The sequence below is a fragment of the Mesoplodon bidens genome (genome assembly GCF_964165515.1).
Source record: "Mesoplodon bidens genome assembly, chromosome: 6".
NCBI classification, from domain to species: domain Eukaryota; kingdom Metazoa; phylum Chordata; class Mammalia; order Artiodactyla; family Ziphiidae; genus Mesoplodon; species Mesoplodon bidens.
In genome coordinates this window covers 20,458,063-20,478,552 of record NC_138162.1, presented here as the reverse complement: position 1 = coordinate 20,478,552, position 20,490 = coordinate 20,458,063, and the positions used below count along the sequence as shown (strand labels likewise).

Below are 20,490 nucleotides of genomic sequence, written 5' to 3'. Positions count from 1 at the left end.
ATCTCTTTGTGAAGTGCCTGTTCAAGTCTTTTCTCCAGTTTTCTATTGGATAGTCTCTTTCTTATTGATTTGAGGGAGCTTAAAAAATATTCTGGATATGTGTTCATTGTTGGATGGGCACATTGCAAATATCTCCTCCCACTCAGTGGCTTGCCTTTTCACTCTTTTCTGAAGAATAGAAGTTCTTCATTTTAATGCAGGCCAACTTGTCATTCTTTGTCTCTGTGGAGAATGCTAATTGAATCCTGTTTCTTTGCCTATTACGAAGTTGTAGATATTCTGTTGTGTTGTCTTCTGGACGTTTTATTGTTTTATGTTTCATATTTAGCTCTGAAATCCACCTGAAATAGATTCTTACATAGGATGGAGGTAGAGGTCAAGACTCATTTCCTCTGGGTGGATATCCAATTTATTCAAAAGATCATCCTTTCTCACTGTCGGTCCCTATCACCTTTGTCAGAAATCAAGGGGCAATAGGGTGAGCTGAGTTTTGAAGGATGTGTAGGAGTTCACCAGGTGGACAGAGGAGGGGAGAGGGTTCTGGGAGGAAGCACAGTGAGCACAGATTTAGAGGTGCCTGAGAGGAGAGTGTGCTTGGGGAACTCCCAACAGTTCAGCCTGGCTGGAGGGAAGAGGGGAGAAGTGGTGTGGTGGAGAGGCCGGTTGGCAGGGACAGGACACACAGGGGAAGGAGCTGGGACACCAGAGGGTTGCGGTGGATTTAAGCAGGAGGGGAGTATAGTCAGGTTCGTATAAGAGAGATGAGAGACGCTCCCATGACAGGAGGATGAGTTTGGAGCCTGCTGTCAACCCAGACAAACCCAGCCTTGACATCCCCCTCAGCAGAGACAGAGCATGTCTTCTTCAGGGAGGCGGTGGCGGAGGTAGCAGTGTGCCTGGGGCCTTGGAGGGTGGCCTTTGGCTGCAGGTTTGCGGCTGAGTCCAGTGGCCAGATATACATTCCAGTGTCCTTGAGTGGAAAAGCTTCCCGCCACTCCCACCCCAGCGGCCACCCAGTGCCGCCAGCACTGCAGGCCCTGAAGGAGGAATAGTTTAGGAACTGGAGCAGACAGACAAGGTTGGGCGGGGGGGCATGGATCTCTGGAAAGGGGGTGCTTTCTGCTTCTCCCGCCCTTGATGCACCCACAAGTATCCCGGCCTCACCTTGGGCCCTGAGAACAGACCCTTCCAGGCTGGCTGAGATGCAGAGCTGGACAGACCTCCTCCAGGAGAGGGCGGCCTAGAGAGGGGAGTCGCTTGGCCGGGGGCCACGCAGTGAGCTATACTTACCCAGCTTGGCTACCCCCCAGCCTCCAGGGCCTTTGGGATGGGCCTCAGTTTTCTCCCCTGAAATGTACAGATAATAATAGTGCCCCCCACCCTAGGGCTGTGGTCCGCATATGTCAAGTGCCTTCTCCTGGAGTGGATGCAAGGGAAGGGACTGGTGATGATGATGATGATTACAGGGATTGCACATGTGTATTGAGCACCCACTACGTGCCAGGCCCCTCTATCTGGATGGTCTCCCAACAGTATCATGGTCTGGGTACTTGCTACTTCTGTCGCCATTTCACAGATAAGAAAATTGAGCCTTGAAGAGGTTAAGCAGCTTGCTCAAGGGCACCGAGCTAGGCGGTGGCAGGGCCAGGATTTGAACCTGGATTTGTATGTCTCCAGAGCCCTGTTCTTCACCAGCAATAGGCTTCCCTCCTCCACCCCTGGCTCTGAAAGTGCTCCCCGTTATCCGAGCTGTTGCTTGCAATTAAGCCTGAGATTTTGGGGTTGGTCTCCGGTGCCTGACATGACGGAGAGTCGAGCAGTCGAGAGGAAGGTCACGGCCATGGGCTGAACACTGCTGTGCCCCAGGTCCTGCCTCCTGCCCCCTGTCATAGCATCCCTGCGAGGGAGGCATCGCTGACTCAGCCACATGGTTAGGAAGTGGGATTCAACCCAGGCCTGCCTGATTCCAAGTCCCGGTCTCCTGATCACAGTGCTACTTGTGCCTTTCCCTGAGGTCCTCCTAGCTTGGCAGAGCTTTTTTGTTTGATCAGCCTAGTGTAGAACATCATAGAGAAACCACACGCTTCTGACTCTCCCGCCCATGAAGGGGTCCCCGGGTGGGAGGTGGTTTGGGAGGGTCACCAGGTGTATGTAATTCTGTAGCAGCCCTGCCCTCACCGGGCGAGTCAGACACCTGCCCCTCAGTCGCCACTAATTTGGGGTGAGAGCAGGGACCCTGCATCTGCTATTGCTCACCACTGCCTAGCACAGTGCCTGGGCCCGGGTGGGAGCTTGGTAAGGTCTTGTGAAGACAGAGAGGGAGAGAGAGAGGAAGGGCAGTGAAGGGGGCAGGCAAGGAGATCATGGGGCAGGAGAAGGAGCAGGGCTTCAGGGCCAGCAGACCATGTTTACAGTCTGAGTCCTCTCCTTACTCAGCTTTTGACGGTGTGTAAGTTACTTAACTTTTCTGAGTCCCAGATTCTTTATTTGTAAAATGGGGCCAATTTTGCTAGACATGAGAAAGTGTAGGTAAAGCAACTGTTAACAGTGCCTACTGTCTAGTAGATGCTCAATTAATGCTTTCTCTCTTCCCCTCTCCAGCCATCTTTTTCACTGTTTTCTGTTTCCACCATCTCTAGCTCCACCTTCCTTATCTTTACAGCACTAAGTAAACGTGGCTTTCAGGGTAAAGTTCGAATTCCTTAACATAGCCATGCTTCTGCTCCATGGAACTACCTGCACTTCCTCGAATATTCCATGCTGTCTCTGGCTTTGGCCTGGATACCCTCTCCCATCCCTTTCCCAACCTCCTCCAAGAGCCATCCCAGTCTTTCCTGCTGTCTCTGGGCTTCCATAGCCCCTTGGGGTGGTGGTGGGGTGGTGGGAGATTGACATGGACCCCTTACCTGGTTCTCTCACCCAGAGACCCAGTGCCTTCGGGGAAAGACATGTGTCTTGCCACCGTTTGGCTTTGGTGCCCCACACAGGCCCTGGCACAGGACTGGGGCTCTGTAGGTATTTGCTGAGTATCTCTGGGGGTTGGGGTGGGGGTGAGTAAGCCAGGGACCCAATCCTAATGAGCCAAAGCAGGACCTGCCCGGGGCCATGACAGCAGTGCAGGCCAGGCGTTGGCAGGAGAGCAGAGAGCCCCCTAGCCAGGGTATCGCAGGGAGCATTTAACTGGGCTCCAAGAGATGGGCAGGAAGTGGACTTCAGAAGGTTGAGATAATAAGGAAATGAGACAGTGCACGTGCACACATCTGGATCAGGGAGAGAAGGAGGGTGTCAGGTGGGAAGGGAGTGGTGGTGGAACTGACAGGAGAACTGGATCTTGAGCAGAGAGCCCCGGGGTGGGGTAGGAGAGGCCCATGGGACCGCGCTCTCTTTCTGACGGAGGCCTCAGTCACCACAGGGACAGGAAGAGACTGGGGAAACTTCTGTTCTCCACTCGCACGGCTTTCAGATGAGAATAAGGCTGGAGGTGTAGAAGGGGTCTTTGGGGCGGTGGGGTTGGGGGCAGAGACTGCGAGTCCAGGCCCCCCATGCACACGGAAGACCCGAGAGGAGAAGGGGCTTGGCGAGGTGGTGACGGGGGGCACAGTACTGGAAACCCAGACCTTGGGAGCTGCTTCCCCTGCCTGGTGAGAAGCTGGTCATCCAGGAGGGTGGTGAGCATCTCAGCAGGCTCCAAAGGCCAGGCCTGAGGGCATGTTCTTCTGACTTAGCCAGGTGACATTGCCAAGAGTAGGGAAGGTTTCTAAGAGGGGTCCCCTCTCTTCTCACTCCTCAGGGTTTCCTCTTCCCTGCGTGTTGGTGAGCTGCTTCTCTGTGCCTCAGTACTGCTTTCAGTACAATGGGTATGCTCCCTGCTCTGGTGTGTTGCCTGCCTTCCTGAGCCCCTGACAGATCAGTGAGTTGTTGTGTGATTCTTTAGGGACAGAGAATTTTCAGTCTGCAGTCAAATTCCTCCTCCTTCCTCTCTCTCCTCCTGCAGTTGGGCCTCTCTTCATAGGGAGCGTGAACGGGTAGCTGACTCTAGCAGGCTTGTCAGCTGCCTAGCCTGGACCAGGGGCTGCCCAGGTCCTGCCTCTTCTGCATGGGCTCCATTACAGAGGGAGCGCCGTGTATTGGAACTGGTACCAAACTAGGTTCTGGTCTGGATTCTAGTCCTGATTCTGTTGTGTGACCTTGGGCATATTGCCTCCCTTCCCTGGGCTTTAGTCACCTTGTCTGTTGATGGAGGCAGCTCCCAGAATTTTCTGGGGAGTCAAAAAAAGGTCAAGATGCCTGGGCCCTACTTTTGGGGACTCTTATCCAGTAGGTCTGGCACTGGGCCCAGATACAGATATTTTTTAAATGTTCCACAGGTGATTCTAAAGTATATCTCTCTGTTGAGAACCGATAGTCTGGATCAGTACTTTGCAAACTTTAATATGCAAATGAATCACCTGGGATCCTGGTTAAATGTGGGCTCTGATCCAGTAAGTGTGGACTGAGGCCTGAGATTCTGTATTTCATAGGACCTGCTGCTGCTGCTGCTTCACACGTCCCACTCTGAGTAATAAGAATCTAGATGGTCTGTGAAGTTTATTGGATTGCCCATTCATTCGTCCATCCATTGATTCATTCATGCATCATCAACACGTAAAATGGGGAGTGGGGAGAGGTGAGGCTAGAGGGAGAGACGAAGCCCAGCGTCTTCCAGGGCTACAGAATTTGGGCTTTATCTGGAGGGCACTGGGGAGCCACGTCAAGGTTTAAAGCCGAGGAGTGACAGGGTCAGATTTGCATTTAGAAGCCTCCTCTGACAGGGCACAGAGAAGGAGCAGTGGGGCGTGGACCACGGCTGGGAGGTCAGCATCAATCCCAGTGCTAGATGTCGTGGTCTTGAGGCAGGTGGTGGTAAGTGGAGACGGTGAGAGTGGATTCTTTTCTTTCTTTTTAATCAACTTTATTGTTCAGAGTAGTTTTAGGAATTAAGAGGAAAGTACAGAGAGTTCCCAATACTTCCTGTCCCTGCGCACACATAACCTCCCCCAGTGGAAAGATTCTTTAGATTTTACGGGAGACCATCAAGGGGGATTTGGTGATTGGCCGTGGGGTGGCAGTGAAGAGAGAATGACACCCAGGTCTCTGGTTCGGGCAGGCGGTGGCATCATTGATACAGAGACTCCGAGAGGAGGAGTGGACTTGGGGGAAGGTCAGGAGTTCAGTTTGGGCTCCATTGACTTGGGAGCACTGGTGGGATATCTGGAAGGAGGTATCCATGTCCGTGCCTGGGCTCCAGCCACACGGGTGTCCTCTCTGTCCCCCAGGGTGCTCGCCTTCCTGGCTCGGGACCTTTGCCTGTGCTGTTTGCTCCCTCCTGAGCTCGCCCCTGCCCACTGAGCAGATTTTAGCCTCAGTGTCCTTCCACAGGGTGGCCCTTCCCACACGCCCCTTTATTCTCTCACGCGACCTTACAGTTTTCCTTCACTATGGATCAGTGTTTTTCAAACTGTTTCTGTGGGTGATGACTTGGTTCTTGCCAGGCCTTCCTCTCCAGCCCGTAAGCTCCATCAGGACAGGGATCATGTCTTTCTTATTCTTGTATCCACAGAGCCTAGAACATTCTGAGAAAGGACAGGTCTGGGCTGGCAGCGGGGACTGGGTGTTGTCCATGACCAGATGGTACAGATGGTCCTTGTTGCCTGGGGAGTGGATGAGTGCTCGAGGGAGCGTGCGGGCCTGAGGTGAGAGAGGGGGGGCTGGAGCAGGTTCCAGTGAACAGGACACAGGCCGAGAGGCCCGCGATGCAGCGGAGAAGGGGGGTCATCGGCTAGGCGGAGGAAACCCAGGGGAGGAAATGTCAAAGCGGGCCGTGCTGCGGTGGTTGCGGCTGCCGCCTGTGGCGTGCTTGTGTACCAGCACGGTGCCGAGCTCTGGGTGTACGTCACTCCTCGCACAGCATCCTGTGTTATGGCTAAGGAAACTGGGGCCCAGAGAGGTTACCCCCGAGGTCACCTAGCCAGTAAGTGTGACGTGGGGGTCAGTATCCAGAGCTCTCCCCACTGTCAGGTGCTACCTCCTTTCTCCTGGACTTTGCCAAACTTGCTGCAGTGGGGGCAGGGAAGGAGGACAGCCTGGAGGCCCCTGTGGCAGGGCGGTGGCTTCAGCTTCTGGGTGTCAAGAAGCCAGGCCTGAGGAGTTGGACTGGGGTCCCTGGAAGCCGGCATCGAGCCAGAGACCCAGAGGTATGCCAAACTTGAAGGAGCAACCCCGTCTCAAAAGGCAAGCCTGGAGGTCAAATGGCCATGTGGGAATTCTAGTAGCCTCTCCCTTTCTCCAACGACTTTCCATTTCACAGAGCACTTTCCTGTCCTTTCTCAGGCTTGGTCCCCAGAAGTGATAGTCTGGGTCACATAGCTAGCAAATGACGGGGTCAGGATTCCAGCCCAGATCTTCCGGCATTATGTCCAGGTCTCTTTCCAAAAATCCTTTGTAAGGGCCACCCTGAGATGGAGGGAAACCCCAGTTCACCCCCCACCCCCTGACCTCCACCAGCCCAGCCCAGCCCAGCCCAGCCCGGTGCAGGAAGTGGTTTCTGAGGGCAGATGAGGAACGCAGCATCTGTGGTAGATGTGATGAGTCATCTCAGAGTGCGAGCTGCAGGTTGACTCTGGGGTCAGCCGACCCGGCTCCATGCTTAGTAGTTGTGTGACACTGGGCAAGTTATTTCCAGCAGTCCGCCACCACCCTCAACCCCAATAGCAGGTGGGGGTCTAGGGCCCAGGGGGTGTAGCTGGTGTGAGCAGGCCTCTGGATGTCACACCTGTCACCCTTCCCCAGCCCGTTCTGAGCCCTGGATTGGGCTGGGGAGAGGATTTGATTAAGTCATAAACAGAGGCTCCACTTAGAGGGCCTGGTTCATTTCCTGAGTGCTTCTAGCAGGCGAGACATGCACAGAATTAGCCCTGGTCCAGCTAAGCCAAAGAGGTGATGGATGGGAGAGACACACACTCCCCGCAGAAGAGGGGCAGCTGCATGGAGCGCTCGGACCCAGGGCCCTGGGCCAGCAGGCTGGTCTCTGGGGCGCCTTGGCTGGATTCTTGTCACTCCAAGCTGCTGTAACAGCTGCCTAACTGGGTGTCCCCAGCTGCCTGCACTTTCTCCATGAGAGCACTCACCACACTCATTAAGACTAATTGTCTAACCCCTGTTTTTCTGCTCAGCTGAGGGCAGGCACTGTGTCTGACGTCCTCTGCTGTCCCCATCCCCACCCCAGGGCCTAACTCAGTACTTGGAGAATGAATGACTGCGTGTATGCATGCCATGTCCCAGTCCTCGCGCCACACCTGCTCACACCACCCAGGTGGTCCTGCTCACACCACCCAGGGCAGTTTCGCATAGTGTGGCTCTGCCTGTGCCATTCCCTTGCTCACAGGACGATCCCACGCCCAGCATCCATTCTGTACTATGGCTCTCATCTTTATTTCTTTTCCTTTCCTAATTCTCCCACTTGCCACCCTCTCCCCCAAGGTTTCAGAGGCCCCTTCCCCCCCAGGTACCCGATGCCGCCCTAGCTTTCCCAGGAACACAGGCCTGACCACACCGGCTCAGGTGCTCACACAAGCCCTGTCCAGGAGCACAGGATGGAACCGATGAGCTCTGGTCCTTGTTTGCCAGTGTCTGCCCTGTGGCACATGGGCCTGGGGGAGGGGCCTCCAGCAGTGCTCACAGCCTGCTCCCCTCCCTCTAGACCCCTGTGGCCCCAAACCGTTGTGTGTAAGGGTCCAAGGAAGTGGGGAGAGACCGTTGGCCGGGAGGCAGGAGTTCTAATACTGAACCAGCCTCAGATTTCTTAGGTAATTTCCTTAGCCCCTGGGACCTCAGTTTCCCTATCTCTAAGATAAGCCTAGACTAATAATAGCTCCTACTTTATCAGATGCTTCTCTGGGGCTGGGCCCTGTGAAGAACACTAACTTAGTCCTGTGAGTCTGGTGTGATATCATGGCTCTGTTCCAGGTAAGGAAACAGGGCTGGGCTCGGAGAAGTCGGGAGGCTTGGCCATTTTCTTGCACGGCTGGGAAATGACACCGCTGGAATCAAAACCAAAGTCCACCTCGGGCAGTCTGAGCAGGAACGGCCAGGCGCTCTGAGAGCCCTTGGTCCTGGGTGGTTTCTCGGAGTCCCTGGGGCGGGGGCCCTCTGGGGACAGAGGCACTTACCCTCCTGGCTTTGTTTGGCTTGGCCTCGGTTTAGGGCAGGATTGGCAGAGGCAGGCTGACTTGCATTTCTGGTTTTGGGTCTGTTGCTGCACTTTCCCTAGGGGCGGGGAGGCAGGCTCAGCGCGGTCACTGCTGGTACAGGCCTGAGCCCCCCCCCGCCCCCCAGGAAAGGGGAAGTGCAGCCTGCTCCCCTCTCAGGGCCCAGTGCTAGGCCCCGAGGGCACCGATTGCTGCTTCCTTAGTCCATCCTTCCAGAGGGAGGGGTCTGGCGGGGGTGGGGGAGGTGAGAGAATGTAGGGCACCAGGGAGCTGGCTGCAGAAGTTTGTTTTTCTTGAGGGAGAAGGCTCCCTGGTGGGTGGGAGACGGCCGGGGTTGGGGGGGACTGGGCTGCTCTGGGGACTGAGATCCAATGTGGGCTTGGGAAGAAGGAGCCAGAGGCCAGGCTTTAACCCCAGCTTAGCCTTGGGTTTTTTGTTTGTTTGTTTGTTTTTAGCCTTGGGTTTATGGGCGCCTCGGGGCAAGTCCCTAGGTCACTGTCCAGGCTGGGCCCTCTGTCTTCCTGTCAGTGCAGTGGAGGGTCTCTCTGACCCCCTGAGAACAAACTAAGGCTCCCAGATGAGATTCCTGGAGTTTGACAGTTTGCTTCCAGGGGTCCATGGGAAAGCTGTGTCGGTGTTTGAGGTTTGTGACCATTGTTTTAATCACCATGACTACCACCACCATCATCCCATTTCAGAGCTTTGGACTTTTTATAGTCTCCTCTCCTGGTGTGCCACTTGGGTACATTGGTTATCCCATTTCATAGGTGGAGAGCCTGAGGCCCAGAGGGTTTAGGGACTGGCTTATCCTGACCCCGTTGTGTGGTTCTAGATTGGCCCCTGCTCCTTTCTGGGCCTCAGCCTCCCCATCTGTGCTGTGGAGATTTGGGCTCGCTGAAGTTCCAGGGTCTGAGGCAATGAGATCCAAGGGATTCCCGGGTGGAGCTGTCTTCATCCTGGAGCTGCAGGCAGGATTTCCAGGGCAGGAATCCTTCTGGTGAGTGGGCACCTGTGTTTGGCTGTGCCTGGGAACCAGACCCTGGCCAGATGGTCCTAGAGTCCTCTGAGGCTTCCCCTCCTGGCTCAGCAACTCTCTGCACCCCACTGCCCAGGGTGGTGGATGGGCAGAACCTTTCACTGTCATCCTCCCAGGCGGTGCTCTTACCTGCACCAGGCTTTCACATCTGCTCTGGTGCTTCCAGACGCCACTGTGACCTCTGACACGTGTGTGCAGCACCCTGCAGCTGCCCCGACCTGTGGCTGGGCCACTTATTCCCAGATGTGAGGCCTGGCTGGTCCAGGGCTTAAAAGAATTCCCAGCTGCAGGCATAGCCTTTCAGTCTCTGGCAGCTGTGCAGTGGTGCATAAGTCGCTGCTCTCTGGGCTCATCTTCCTCATCCATCAAATGGACATTTGTGGTCATAGTAAGACCTCTTAACCTATGTGCTGAGGTATTTAGCCCTGAAATTTTCCACCTCTACGTGTGTGTGCATGCGCACGCGTGCGTGCGTAACTGTATAGTTCCCAGGGATGTGTGGCATCTTTCTCTTTTGTTAGCTCTAGGTGCTGTGGGCTCTTCATAGACGAAACCCGGGCTCTGAGTAGTTCTAGGTCCAGCATTCCAAGTCCTTAACTGTGATGAGGGACCCAACCTAGCCTAGGCCTGACCGACTTTCCCGTGTGGCTGTGACACTGAGACACCCCTGACTTTCTCTGAGCCCCAGTCTTCCTGTGAGATAGCTGCTTTTCACACTCCATCAAGGGCGCCATTTTTCCCTTTGCAAATGAAATCTGCAGGAACCCAGCAAAACCTCCAAGGGTTCTGAGGGTTGTATGTGAGGTTGTGTGTGAGGCAGGAAATGCTTCCTTTTTTGTATGTGGAACTTCTGAGGTTCCTCCAGACACCGTTTCAAAAGCGCTGGGCGAATGATCCCTCAGTGAGGTTCCATGCGTCTGTGACATCTGTCTAGTCCAGGTGTGAGCAAATATTTTGAAGTTCTGGTTTTATTCCAGTTTATTAGTTTCAGAAAGGTCTAAACATTCAGAGCAAGTTCTAATTTGAATGACTCACTAAGGTTTTTTAAAACCTTTGGTTCAGGTAGAAGATATCCTTTGTCTGGGTCCAGGATTCTCCCACTTGGTGATTGCTCTGGCTTGGGGCTTGGTTTGATTCTGGCCCATGAAGGCAAAGGCTGTCTGGCTCCTCATTTATTCACAGAGTGACTTACTCACAGAGGGACCATGACATTTCCCTTAAGAGGGGTTTAATCTGCCATGGCCCCTGGCATATGGTAGGAGCCAGATAATGGTAGCTAACCTCTCCCTCTTCTCCCGTAAATGACCAACCATGTTTTGATGGAGCAGAAGTTTCCAGCAAGGAAATAAGGGTGGGAGCCCATATTCAGTTACGCCAAAGGGACTGTCAGGTTTCCATGTGGCACTTCGGCTTTCACAGTGTAGAGTGTGGGGTTTGGGTCACTGCTTGATTTTGTTTCAATCTCTGTGACATTGGCTTGTGCACAGTAGCCTCCACTTGTGAGCCTTCCTCATTTTCTCTTTATTTCACAGATGTTTAAGACAGAGGCAGATGAGAAGAAGGAGATGCCCTTGGAGGAAAGGAAGGGGCCGGGTGCCGAGGACCCCTCACGCAGCAAGGACCCCTCTCGTGGCCAGGATCCTCCTCCAGGACAAGACCTTCCACCCAAAGGGGACTCCTCTTCCAGCCAGGAACCTTCTGCTGGCCCAGAATCACCATCCAGCAAAGACTCACCTTCCTGCAAAGAGTCCCTTCCGGGCCAGGAACCCTTGCCAAGCCAGGGCTCTTCACCATGCCAGGAACACCCTACAGCCCCAGCCTTCTCTCCATGCCAGGACCTTCCTGCTGGGCAAGAACCCTCTCCCAGCCAAGACCCTCTAATCAGCAAAGACCTCCCTGACATCCAGGAGCCCCCTGCCCAGGACCTTCTGCCCTGTCAAGACCTGCCCCCGAGCCAGGACCCCCTGGCAGCTGAGCCCCTTGCTAAGGAGACCACCAGCTCTGGGGACCCACCAGCAGCCACAGGAGACTTGCCGGTGGCCTCCAGGCCGAACTTTGTGATCCCCGAGGTCCGGCTGGATAGCACCTACAGTCAGAAGGCAGGGGCGGAGGGGGCCAGCTCGGGTGATGAGGAGGATGCAGAAGAGGCTGAGGAGGGCGAGGAGGGAGAGGAGGATGAGGACGAGGACGCGGACACGAGTGATGACAACTATGGAGAGCGTGGTGAGGCCAAGCGCAGCAGCATGATTGAGACGGGCCAGGGTGCGGAGGGAGGCCTCTCGCTCCGCGTGCAGAACTCGCTGCGGCGCCGGACGCACAGCGAGGGCAGCCTGCTGCAGGAGGCCCGTGGGCCCTGCTTCGCCTCCGACACTACCTTGCACTGCTCAGATGGAGAGGGCACTGCGTCCACCTGGGCCATGCCTTCGCCCCGCACCCTCAAGAAGGAACTGGGCCGCAATGGTGGCTCAATGCACCACCTTTCCATCTTCTTCACAGGACACAGGAAGGTAAGGGGGCCAAGGGTGGAGGGGGAGTGGGTCCATGACAGGGTGGGGTGGAGGGAGCATGCGTCCGGGAGCTGCAGGGAATGAGCCTTTGCTTTGTCCCACCTCTGTTCTTCTCTCAGCCTTCCAATGAGCCTTCCACCCATTTGACAGAGGATAAAACTGAGGGCCAGAGGGACCAAGAAGGCAGAACCTGGACTTAAACCCAAGACTTTATGACTCCAGATATTCTTACAGCTCCGTTGTACTGGGGGAACCCACAGAAAGTAAAGCAGGTGTATTTGGATCTAAAAGATCCAACATCATAACTGGAGAAATAGTTATAATTTACACTTGGTCCAGGCCTAGCCAGACTAGAAATCTATCAGCCAACAAGCATGACAACACATATTTCCTCTGTGCTGGCACTATTCTAAGCGATTTACAGGAACTCATTAATTCTCACAACAGCCCTGTGAGGTAGATACTGTTGTGAGGAAACTGAGGCACTGACAGGTTATCTGATTTGCACCAGGTCGCACAATTTATAAAAGTCTGAATCAGAATTAGAATGTGGCTCCAGGGCTGGAGCTCTTAACCACTGTGCTCTTTGCCTCTTGCAAATATTTATAAATAGATGAACAAGTGTTTATTGATTTCCTGCTGTGTGCCAGGCCCTGTACTCTGTGCCACAGCAGGGTCCACAGAAATGTGTGAGGCTGATCTCAGCCTGTGAGGAATGCTTTTTCTGTGTGGGCCCGGAAGGTGGCCTAACAGTGAAAAGATTGCATCATGGCCTTGAAGCCCATTAGCCAGCTTGAGCCTGGGCTCTGTCCCTTACTGACTGTGTGGCCTTGGGTGAGTCACTCAGCTCTTCTGAGCCTTAGTGTCTTCTCTGAAAAGCAGAGATTAATAGCACTCACGTCCCATGGTGGTTGAGGGTGAACCCAAAGACTCCAGTGCCTGGTGACATTCGTGCAGGTGCCAGGCGAATGCGGTGGAGGTGCTCACAGCCAGTGTGGTGCAAGGTGTTGTTATGACAACTGTTGTGAGGCCAGGCAGGTGCAGATTCAGGGAGGAGAGACCCCAGGGCCTAGGGGCACGAGGGAAGGCTTCTGGCAAAAGATGCTCTTCAGTCTGGCCTTGAAGTTTGGGCAGGTTTAGAATAAACAAAGAGGATGAGGTAGGCATTCTGTGAAAGACCATGACCTGGACAAAACTGTCTGTAGAAGTCAGTTTAGCTAGAACAAGGGATTTCTACAGTGCAGGGATGGTAGATGGGTGGCACTCATTCTGCCATTTCTGACTCCAGACCCATGGCAGACATGACTAATGGATTCCAGCACATTTCCCCACCAAGTTGGGACATGGCCTCAGAAACCTTCTTAGCTTCTCAGCCACAAGCAATAAGGCCTCTGGGCATGTGGGAGGACACCTGCTGAAAGGTGGCTGGGCTGGAAGGGCCGGTTGGGGCCCTCCAGAAAAGGGCCTTAAACTTTGTGTCCAGGAATTGGAACTAAATCCAAAGGAATGGGGACTGGATCTGTTTCCTCATCTGTAAGCACTTTGATGTGCTCCAAAATCACCAGGGGAATAGGTTATTTATTTATTTATTTTTTAACATCTTTATTGCAATATAATTGCTTTACAATGGTGTGATAGTTTCTGCTTTATAATCAGCTGTACGTATACATACATCCCCATATCCCCTCCCTCTTACGTCTCCCTCCCACCCTCCCTATCCCACCCCTCCAGGCGGTCACAGAGCACCGAGCTGATCTCCCTGTGCTATGCGGCTGCTTCCCACTAGCTATCTATTTCACGTTTGGTAGTGTATATAGGTCCATGCCGCTCTCTCACTTCGTCCCAGCCTACCCTTCCCCTTCCCCGTGTCCTCAAGTCCATTCTCTACGTCTGTGTCTTTAATTCCTGTCCTGCCCCTAGGTTCTTCAGGACCATTTTTTTTTTTTTAGATTCCATATATATGTGTTAGCATATATGTTTTCCTCTTTCTGACTTACTTCACTCTGTGTGACAGACTCTAGGTCCATCCACCTCACTACAAATAACTCAATTTCGTTTCATTTTATTGCTGAGTAATATTCCATTGTATATACGTGCCACATCTTCTTTATCCATTCATCTGTCGATGAACACTTAGGTTGCTTCCATGTCCTGGCTATTGTAAATAGAGCTGCAGTGAACATTGTGATACACGACTCTTTCTGAATTATGGTTTTCTCAGGGTATATGCCCAGCAGTGGGATTGCTGGGTCATATGGTAGTTCTATTTTTAGTTTTTTAAGGAACCTCCATACTGTTCTCCATAGTGGCTGTTATCAGTTTACATTCCCACCAGCAGTACAAGAGGGTTCCCTTTTCTCCACACCCTCTCCAGCATTTATTGTTTGTAGATTTTTTGATGATGGCCATTCTGACTGGTGTGAGGTGATACCTCATTGTGGTTTTGATTTGCATTTATCTAATGATTGGTGATGTTGAATATTCTTTCATGTGTTTGTTGGCAATCTGTATATCTTCTTTGGGGGATTGGTTATTAACATATAGATTTCTAAGTCCCCCTATCTGGAATCAGATTTTCTGGAATCAGAATTTCCAGGGGGCACCCCAGACCTTGCATTTTATTTTTATTATTTTTTTCTTTTTTTTTTGGCCACACTGCGAGGCTTGCAGGATCTTTTTTTTTTTTTTAATATATTTGTTTATTCATTTATTTTGGTTGTGTTGGGTCTTTGTTGCTGCGCGCAGGCTTTCTCTAGTTGCAGCAAGCGGGGGCTACTCTTTGTTGCGGTGCACAGGCTTCTCACTGTGGTGGCTTCTCTTGTTGCGGAGCACGGGCTCTAGGCTCCTGGGCTTCAGTAGTTGCAGCACACAGGCTCAGTAGTTGTGGCTCGCAGGCTCTAGAGCGCAGGCTCAGTCGTCATGGCGCACGGGCTTAGTTGCTCCACGGCATGTGGGATCTTCCCGGACCAGGGCTCGAACCCGTGTCCCCTGCATTGGCAGGCAGATTCTTAACCACTGCACCACCAGGGAAGTCCCAGACCTTGCATTTTAAACACACCACTCAGGGATTGGAACGTTCCCCATAGTTTGAGTTTCACCATCTTAGGCCGTTTCTTGAGGCAGCTTCTATAGGAAAGAGTCCAGAACTCTGTCCTACTAAGGTGAGGCTTCAGGCTGACTCAGACCAGGCCTGGACACTCTCCTCTGGAGGACGGCTGAAGTCTAAGGGCTTGCCACCTACCTTGGGCCTCCCAATTTCAGTGCCCCTACCAGACACTTCCAAGTTATGTCCCCTGCCCCCCTTGCTCCAATACAAATATGTATAGACAGATAAATTCACACACATTCTCATGTACATTTCTAGTTCCCTATATCCGTTGATCTCAGCTCCTATTTTGGGGCAGATACTTCCACCTGGTAGTCCAGCAGGCCTGGGCCAGCTCTCTCCTGTCTCAGCTTCCTCCTTTGGGTGCTGAAGGTTCCCACTGGCATCCTCCCCTCCCCCACCCTCTTTTGGCCTGTTGCTTCCTTTCTTGGGCTTGAGTAACTAAGCTGGCAGGGACCTCAGAGGCTGCCACTAGCCCCTTGGTGGCTACCCTTCCACGTGGCTTCTGCTTGCCAGGCCTCAAGTCCCTCATCATCGTTCATATCCTGCTCCCTCCAGACAGCCAACTTCAGTAAGAAGCTAACCCTTGTCAGGGGGAAGTGAAGTCTAGGCTGGACAGGTACCCTGGTCTCCCTCCATCCCTCACTGGCAGTGGGCCTTGGGCAAGTCCCTGCCCTTCTCTGTCCCTCAGTTTCCTCATCAGTAAAATAGGTATTATCAGTAAATAATATTGATACCTCCTTCATAGCATTGCTGGGAAGATTAAAGAGCTTGACTCAGGTAAAGTGTTCAGGGCAGTGCCTGGCACTCAGCACCTGCTAGGTGCTCCATAAATGGGAATCGTGTTGATGATGATGGTGATGATGATGGTGATGAAGAGGAGGAGGGGGAGGAGGATAGCAAGAGTAGTAATGGTTCTCCCAGCATTCACTAGGTGCCTCCAGCTCCCCGTTCTAGCCTTCACAACACTGCCGCGAGCTGGGACCAGTTGTACTCATCTTACAGTGGGGAGCCTGAGGCCTAGGGAGAAGGGTTTGTCCCAGGCCACGTGATGATGGAGCTGGACAGTGGCCTCACCCTGTCCAGTTGTCTCTGGCTCCACCCCAGACTCTGCACACCTCTTGCTGGTGAGGGGCAGGGTGTGGGGGGATGGCAGCCGGGGGAGGCGACGGGTTTTCCTGACTTCCATCCTCCTGGCTTGGGCCTGGCTTTCCGTGGGGTGGTCCATGGATGCCAACAGATCACAGTTTCCAGGCAAGAGGTGAAGAGGAGAGGGGTGAGGTCTTCAGGCTGTGGAGTCAGTCGGGCTGCATTCATGTTTCAACTCTGTTTCCACCCTCCTGGTCCTGGGACCTAGGCCAAGTTACGTTTTTTTCTCTGAGCTTTAGTTTTCTCTTATAAAATGGGAATGCTGAGTCTTCACGGAGTTGTCCCAGGGCTTCAAGAAGATGGCAGCATGTTGACAGCTCTGTGCCCACAGTAGTGATCCTGTGATAGAATGAGACCCAGGAGGGCCAGACAGAGCTGGCGTGGCCTCGGGCCTGTCATTGTGCTGCTGTGTGGCTAAGCTGAGGCTGGCCAGAGCGCATGCTGTCTATCACAGGGGTGACAGTCCTTGTGTTACTCCTCGCCTCACCTGTCATTCCTCCCTCTTGTACACTGAGTGATTTCTGCTGTGTATAGGACCGTCTGAACCAGACAGACCTGAGAGATGGTCCACTCGGCCACGATCATCTTATGGATGGGCTGCCTGAGGTCTAGAGAGGAAAAGATCCCCCAGGCTTATCCCGCGGGTCATCCCCTGAAGCTGGCCCCTTGTGCTGGCTTGAGTTGTCTCACAGTGCCCTCTGCTGCCAGACCCCTGCCTTGCCGGCTGCTCCCTGGAGGTCTGGCAGAGCAGATCCACGGGCCTGTGTCTGTCCTTTGCCTGGGAGCCGGGGGAGCTCCAAGAGTATCTGTGTCTCAGCCCACGACGCTGCCATTGAATTTCACCCCAGCGTGGCCTGGCTTGGCCCAGGATCACGGGTCATGCTTTGACAGTGAGGAGAAGAGGCTGTGGCCCCTCCCTGGCTGTGCTTCATTCTCCCCTCCTGCAGGAAACTGGCTTGGGCAGAAGGCTGTCAGCCGAGGGTGCCAGCCCTGCTGCACTAAGCTTACCACCTAGGCTGCAGGTCAGACAAGAGGTGCCTTCCAGTTCCAAGACGTGATAATACCTTCTAGCCTCCTATTTTTAAAAAGCCTAAAGGACTATTTCCTCTGTCTAAACAAATAAGTGTAGAGTTTAGCTCCAGTGTTTCTACAAGGTTCCTTGGGGTCTGCCAGGATAGTCTGGGTCAGAGAGAGCAGCCAGGCATGGCCAGGTGGCCCCAGAAGTCAGATAAGGACCAAGAGGAGAAATCAGGTGAGGCCCTGCTCACAGAAAAGCCCTCAATCATGGGTGGGCTCTGGAGCCACACCTGAAATTCTCTGCTACTGTCCGGCTCAGAGAGCCCAGGCAAGTTACTGGACTCCTCTGGGCCTCAGTTTCCTCAGCTGTAAACTGGGGAAAATAACAGCAAATAGCTCTTAGAATTGTTGAGAAGGTTAAATTAAAGTATGACATGGCACTTTAGCACGTTGCCTGGCATATAGTAAATAACAGCAATAACCACCATAGCTTATAGTTATTGAGCACTTCCAGTACCAGGCACTTTCGCATGTGTTCATTAATCCTCATAACAGCCCTATGAGGTAGGTCCAGTTATTATCCTCATCTTACAAATAAAGAAACTGAGGCACAGAGAAGGGATGTAATTTGGCTAAGGTCAATTAGCTAATAAGTGACTGAGCTAGGATTCAAATCCAGGCAGTTTAGTTTTTTATTATTATGGTTTTTTAAAGTAAATTTATTTTATCTTTGGGTGTCTTGGGTCTTCGTTGCTTCACGTGGGCTTTCTCTAGTTGCGGCGAACGGGGGCTTCTCTTCTTTGTGGTGTGGGGTCTTCTCATTGCGGTGGTTTCTCTTGTTGCAGAGCACAGGCTCTAGGCACGCGGGCTTCAGTAGTTGTGGCACACGGGCTCAGTAGTTGCAGCTTGAGGGCTCAGTCGCTCCGCGGCATGTGGGATCTTCCCGGACCAGGGCTCGAACCTGTGACCCCTGCGTTGGCAGGCGGATTCTTAACCACTGCGCCACCAGGGAAGCCCCTCAAACTCAGGCAGTTTAGCATTTAACTCTTAACCCTATTATTATAGTTATAATTACAATATGAATTATAATTATTCTTCCAGTCCCTGGAGGTGGCCGGGGAGCTGGGCAGGCCCCAGGGATTTCTGTCTGGAGTGAAGGGAGGGCTGAGTGGTTCTGGGTTCGCCTCCATTCGCCTTTCAGCAGGGAGGGCCATAGAGCAGAGCAGGCAGTGGGGAGCAGATGGGAAGGAGAGATCCCTTTGCGTGCTGGGCCCTGGGCAGGCCTCGCTGCAGCTCTTGGAGACAGGAGACTTGGGAGCCACTCTGAGGCTGGAAGTCAGAACCCTGACTCTCTGTCTCAGTTTCTTCTCTTCCTGGCACACAGCACCCCTTGGTGTGTGGGTTTCACTAGCCGCTTTGGGGGCCGACTCCCAGGGCCAGAGTTCCCTGGCCCCTCTGTCAGGCTGATTGGTGAGGGCCCGACCCTGGAGATGACCCCCTCCCAGCAGTGGAAGGAAGAGCCCATTTCCCAGCAGTGCAGAGGCTGGGGGTGCCGGGTGGGGCGGGAGTGGTCCCCAGGCCCATTGTGTGGGGCCGATAAAGTGCGGAAGCTGAGGTTAAATGGGAGGAAGCCCAGTGCTGGCGGCCCTTTCCCACGGATGGGGGCTTCAGGCACGGCCCAGCCAGCCCGGCACAACTGTGACCTGTGTGCGTGGGGTGACAGTGACAGCGTCCACTGGGCTGTGAATGCTGGCGGTCCCCGATTACTGAGGGCGCCCTGTGTTCCAGGTTGGGCACTGGGGGCCCAGACTTTATCCTGGTGAATCTCTCAACAGCGGGTTGGGTGGCCATCACCATGCTTCTGCTAGAGCTAAAGAAGCTGAAGCTGAGAGGCCAGGAAATGTCTCCAAAGTCAATGGCAGCCGGATCTATACCCAGGCCTGGCTGCAAGCTGTAGATCCGGAATCCCACACCACAGACGGGCGTGTGCCTGTGTGCGCACGTACACACATGTTTACAACCTTGGTGGGACAGTGTTCTCAGGAAAGAGGCAGCATTTCCCCTGAGTCTTTCATTGAAGACATTCAAAATGTGCCCCATCCTCTGCATTTAACTAGCAGCATCCTCTGGCAGAGAAACACAGGCCCTGAATTCAGACAGACCTGGATTCCAGCTGTCACTTAAAGGCTGTCACTTAAATCCTTGGGCAGGTGACTTAACTTCTCTGAGGTTCTGTTTACTTTATGGACTTACTCTGAAGATTAATGAGATAGTGTCTGGATAATGCCCATTCTGAGGTCTGGCCTATAGCATGAGCTCCATGAATGAAGCTATAATTCATTCATCCATCCATCCATCCGCGGGTGGTTGCACCACTGAGGCTGGTAGCTCCCCCTGCTGGCTATATCTGGATTAAGGCCACTTTTCTTGCCAGGATTGAGCACGCAGTATTTTAAGGTTTAGCCCATCTTCTTTATTTTACAAATGAGGAAACTGAGGCCCAGGGTATGGCTCATGAGGAGTCCGAGCTGCGATTCACACCTGGGGGCCTTCTGTCTTATCTTAGGACATAGTGTCCAAGCCCAGCCTACCCTTAGTTCTACCTCCTCCAATATCTCAGAGCATTTCCTGTGCTCCCGCTCTGGAGTGGCACTGTGGAGGCCCTGGTTTCCCCTGGAGGAGGCTGGGCACACACAGGCAGGGCGACAGAGGGCGGGCGGCCCCAGCAGAGCTGGTGGGAGCCTGGAGTGGTCTGGATGAGGCGAGGAGTAGCAGACTGGGAGGAGGTAGAGATAGGGCAGAGGAGGAGAGAGTGTTCCAGGAAGGGGGCACAGCACAGGCAAAGGCAAGCAGGTGGGGGTGGGCTCAGTGGAGCCCCGGGGAGTAAAGTTGCAGGCCTTGGGTCAAGCAGTGAGGCCTTCAAGACACATCATTCCCAGCCTGCTTTCCCTCTCTCTTGATTCATTCATTCATTTAACAAGTATTTCTTGAGCTCCTCATGTATACCAGGCCCAGTCAAGGTGACCTAGACAGAGGTGAAGGCAGACAGAGGCCCTGCTCTGGGGAACTCACAGTCCAGTAGAGGAGACAGATTTGGAAGAAGCCATGTTGGTTAGAGTGGGGACCTCACAAGGGGTGAAGGGGGCACACCCTTGGTCTAGGAACCAACGAGGGCTTCCCAGGTGAGGAGGCATTTAAGCAGCTTACCCGAGGTCAGGTCTTTCCTGAGGCTGGGTCTTAGGAGGAAAGGGAGGTGGGAGAGTCATAAAAGCATCCCCCATGGAAGGAATAGCACGTGCAGGGGACCAGGCTGTGAAGACATTCCTTCTGGCTAGAGGGCAGTTTGAAGAGGTTGCTGGAGTAGGGGGTGGGGCCAGAGAGATAACCAAAGGAGTTGTAACTGAGGTTGTTATGGAGCTTTCTGACCAG

General features: G+C 53.5%; 1 protein-coding gene across 8 annotated transcripts in view; it reads left to right on the top strand.

Annotated features, from left to right (window-relative positions):
* The window catches only part of RGS3 (regulator of G protein signaling 3), a 159,929-nt gene that overhangs the window by 131,694 nt on the left and 7,745 nt on the right, over positions 1 to 20,490 (top strand). For all 8 annotated transcript variants that reach the window (XM_081238110.1, XM_081238114.1, XM_081238115.1 and 5 more), the window contains one exon: positions 10,815 to 11,789. In XM_081238110.1, coding sequence (XP_081094236.1) covers positions 10,815 to 11,789 — 975 coding nt within the window. The remainder of the gene's footprint in view (positions 1 to 10,814; positions 11,790 to 20,490) is intronic.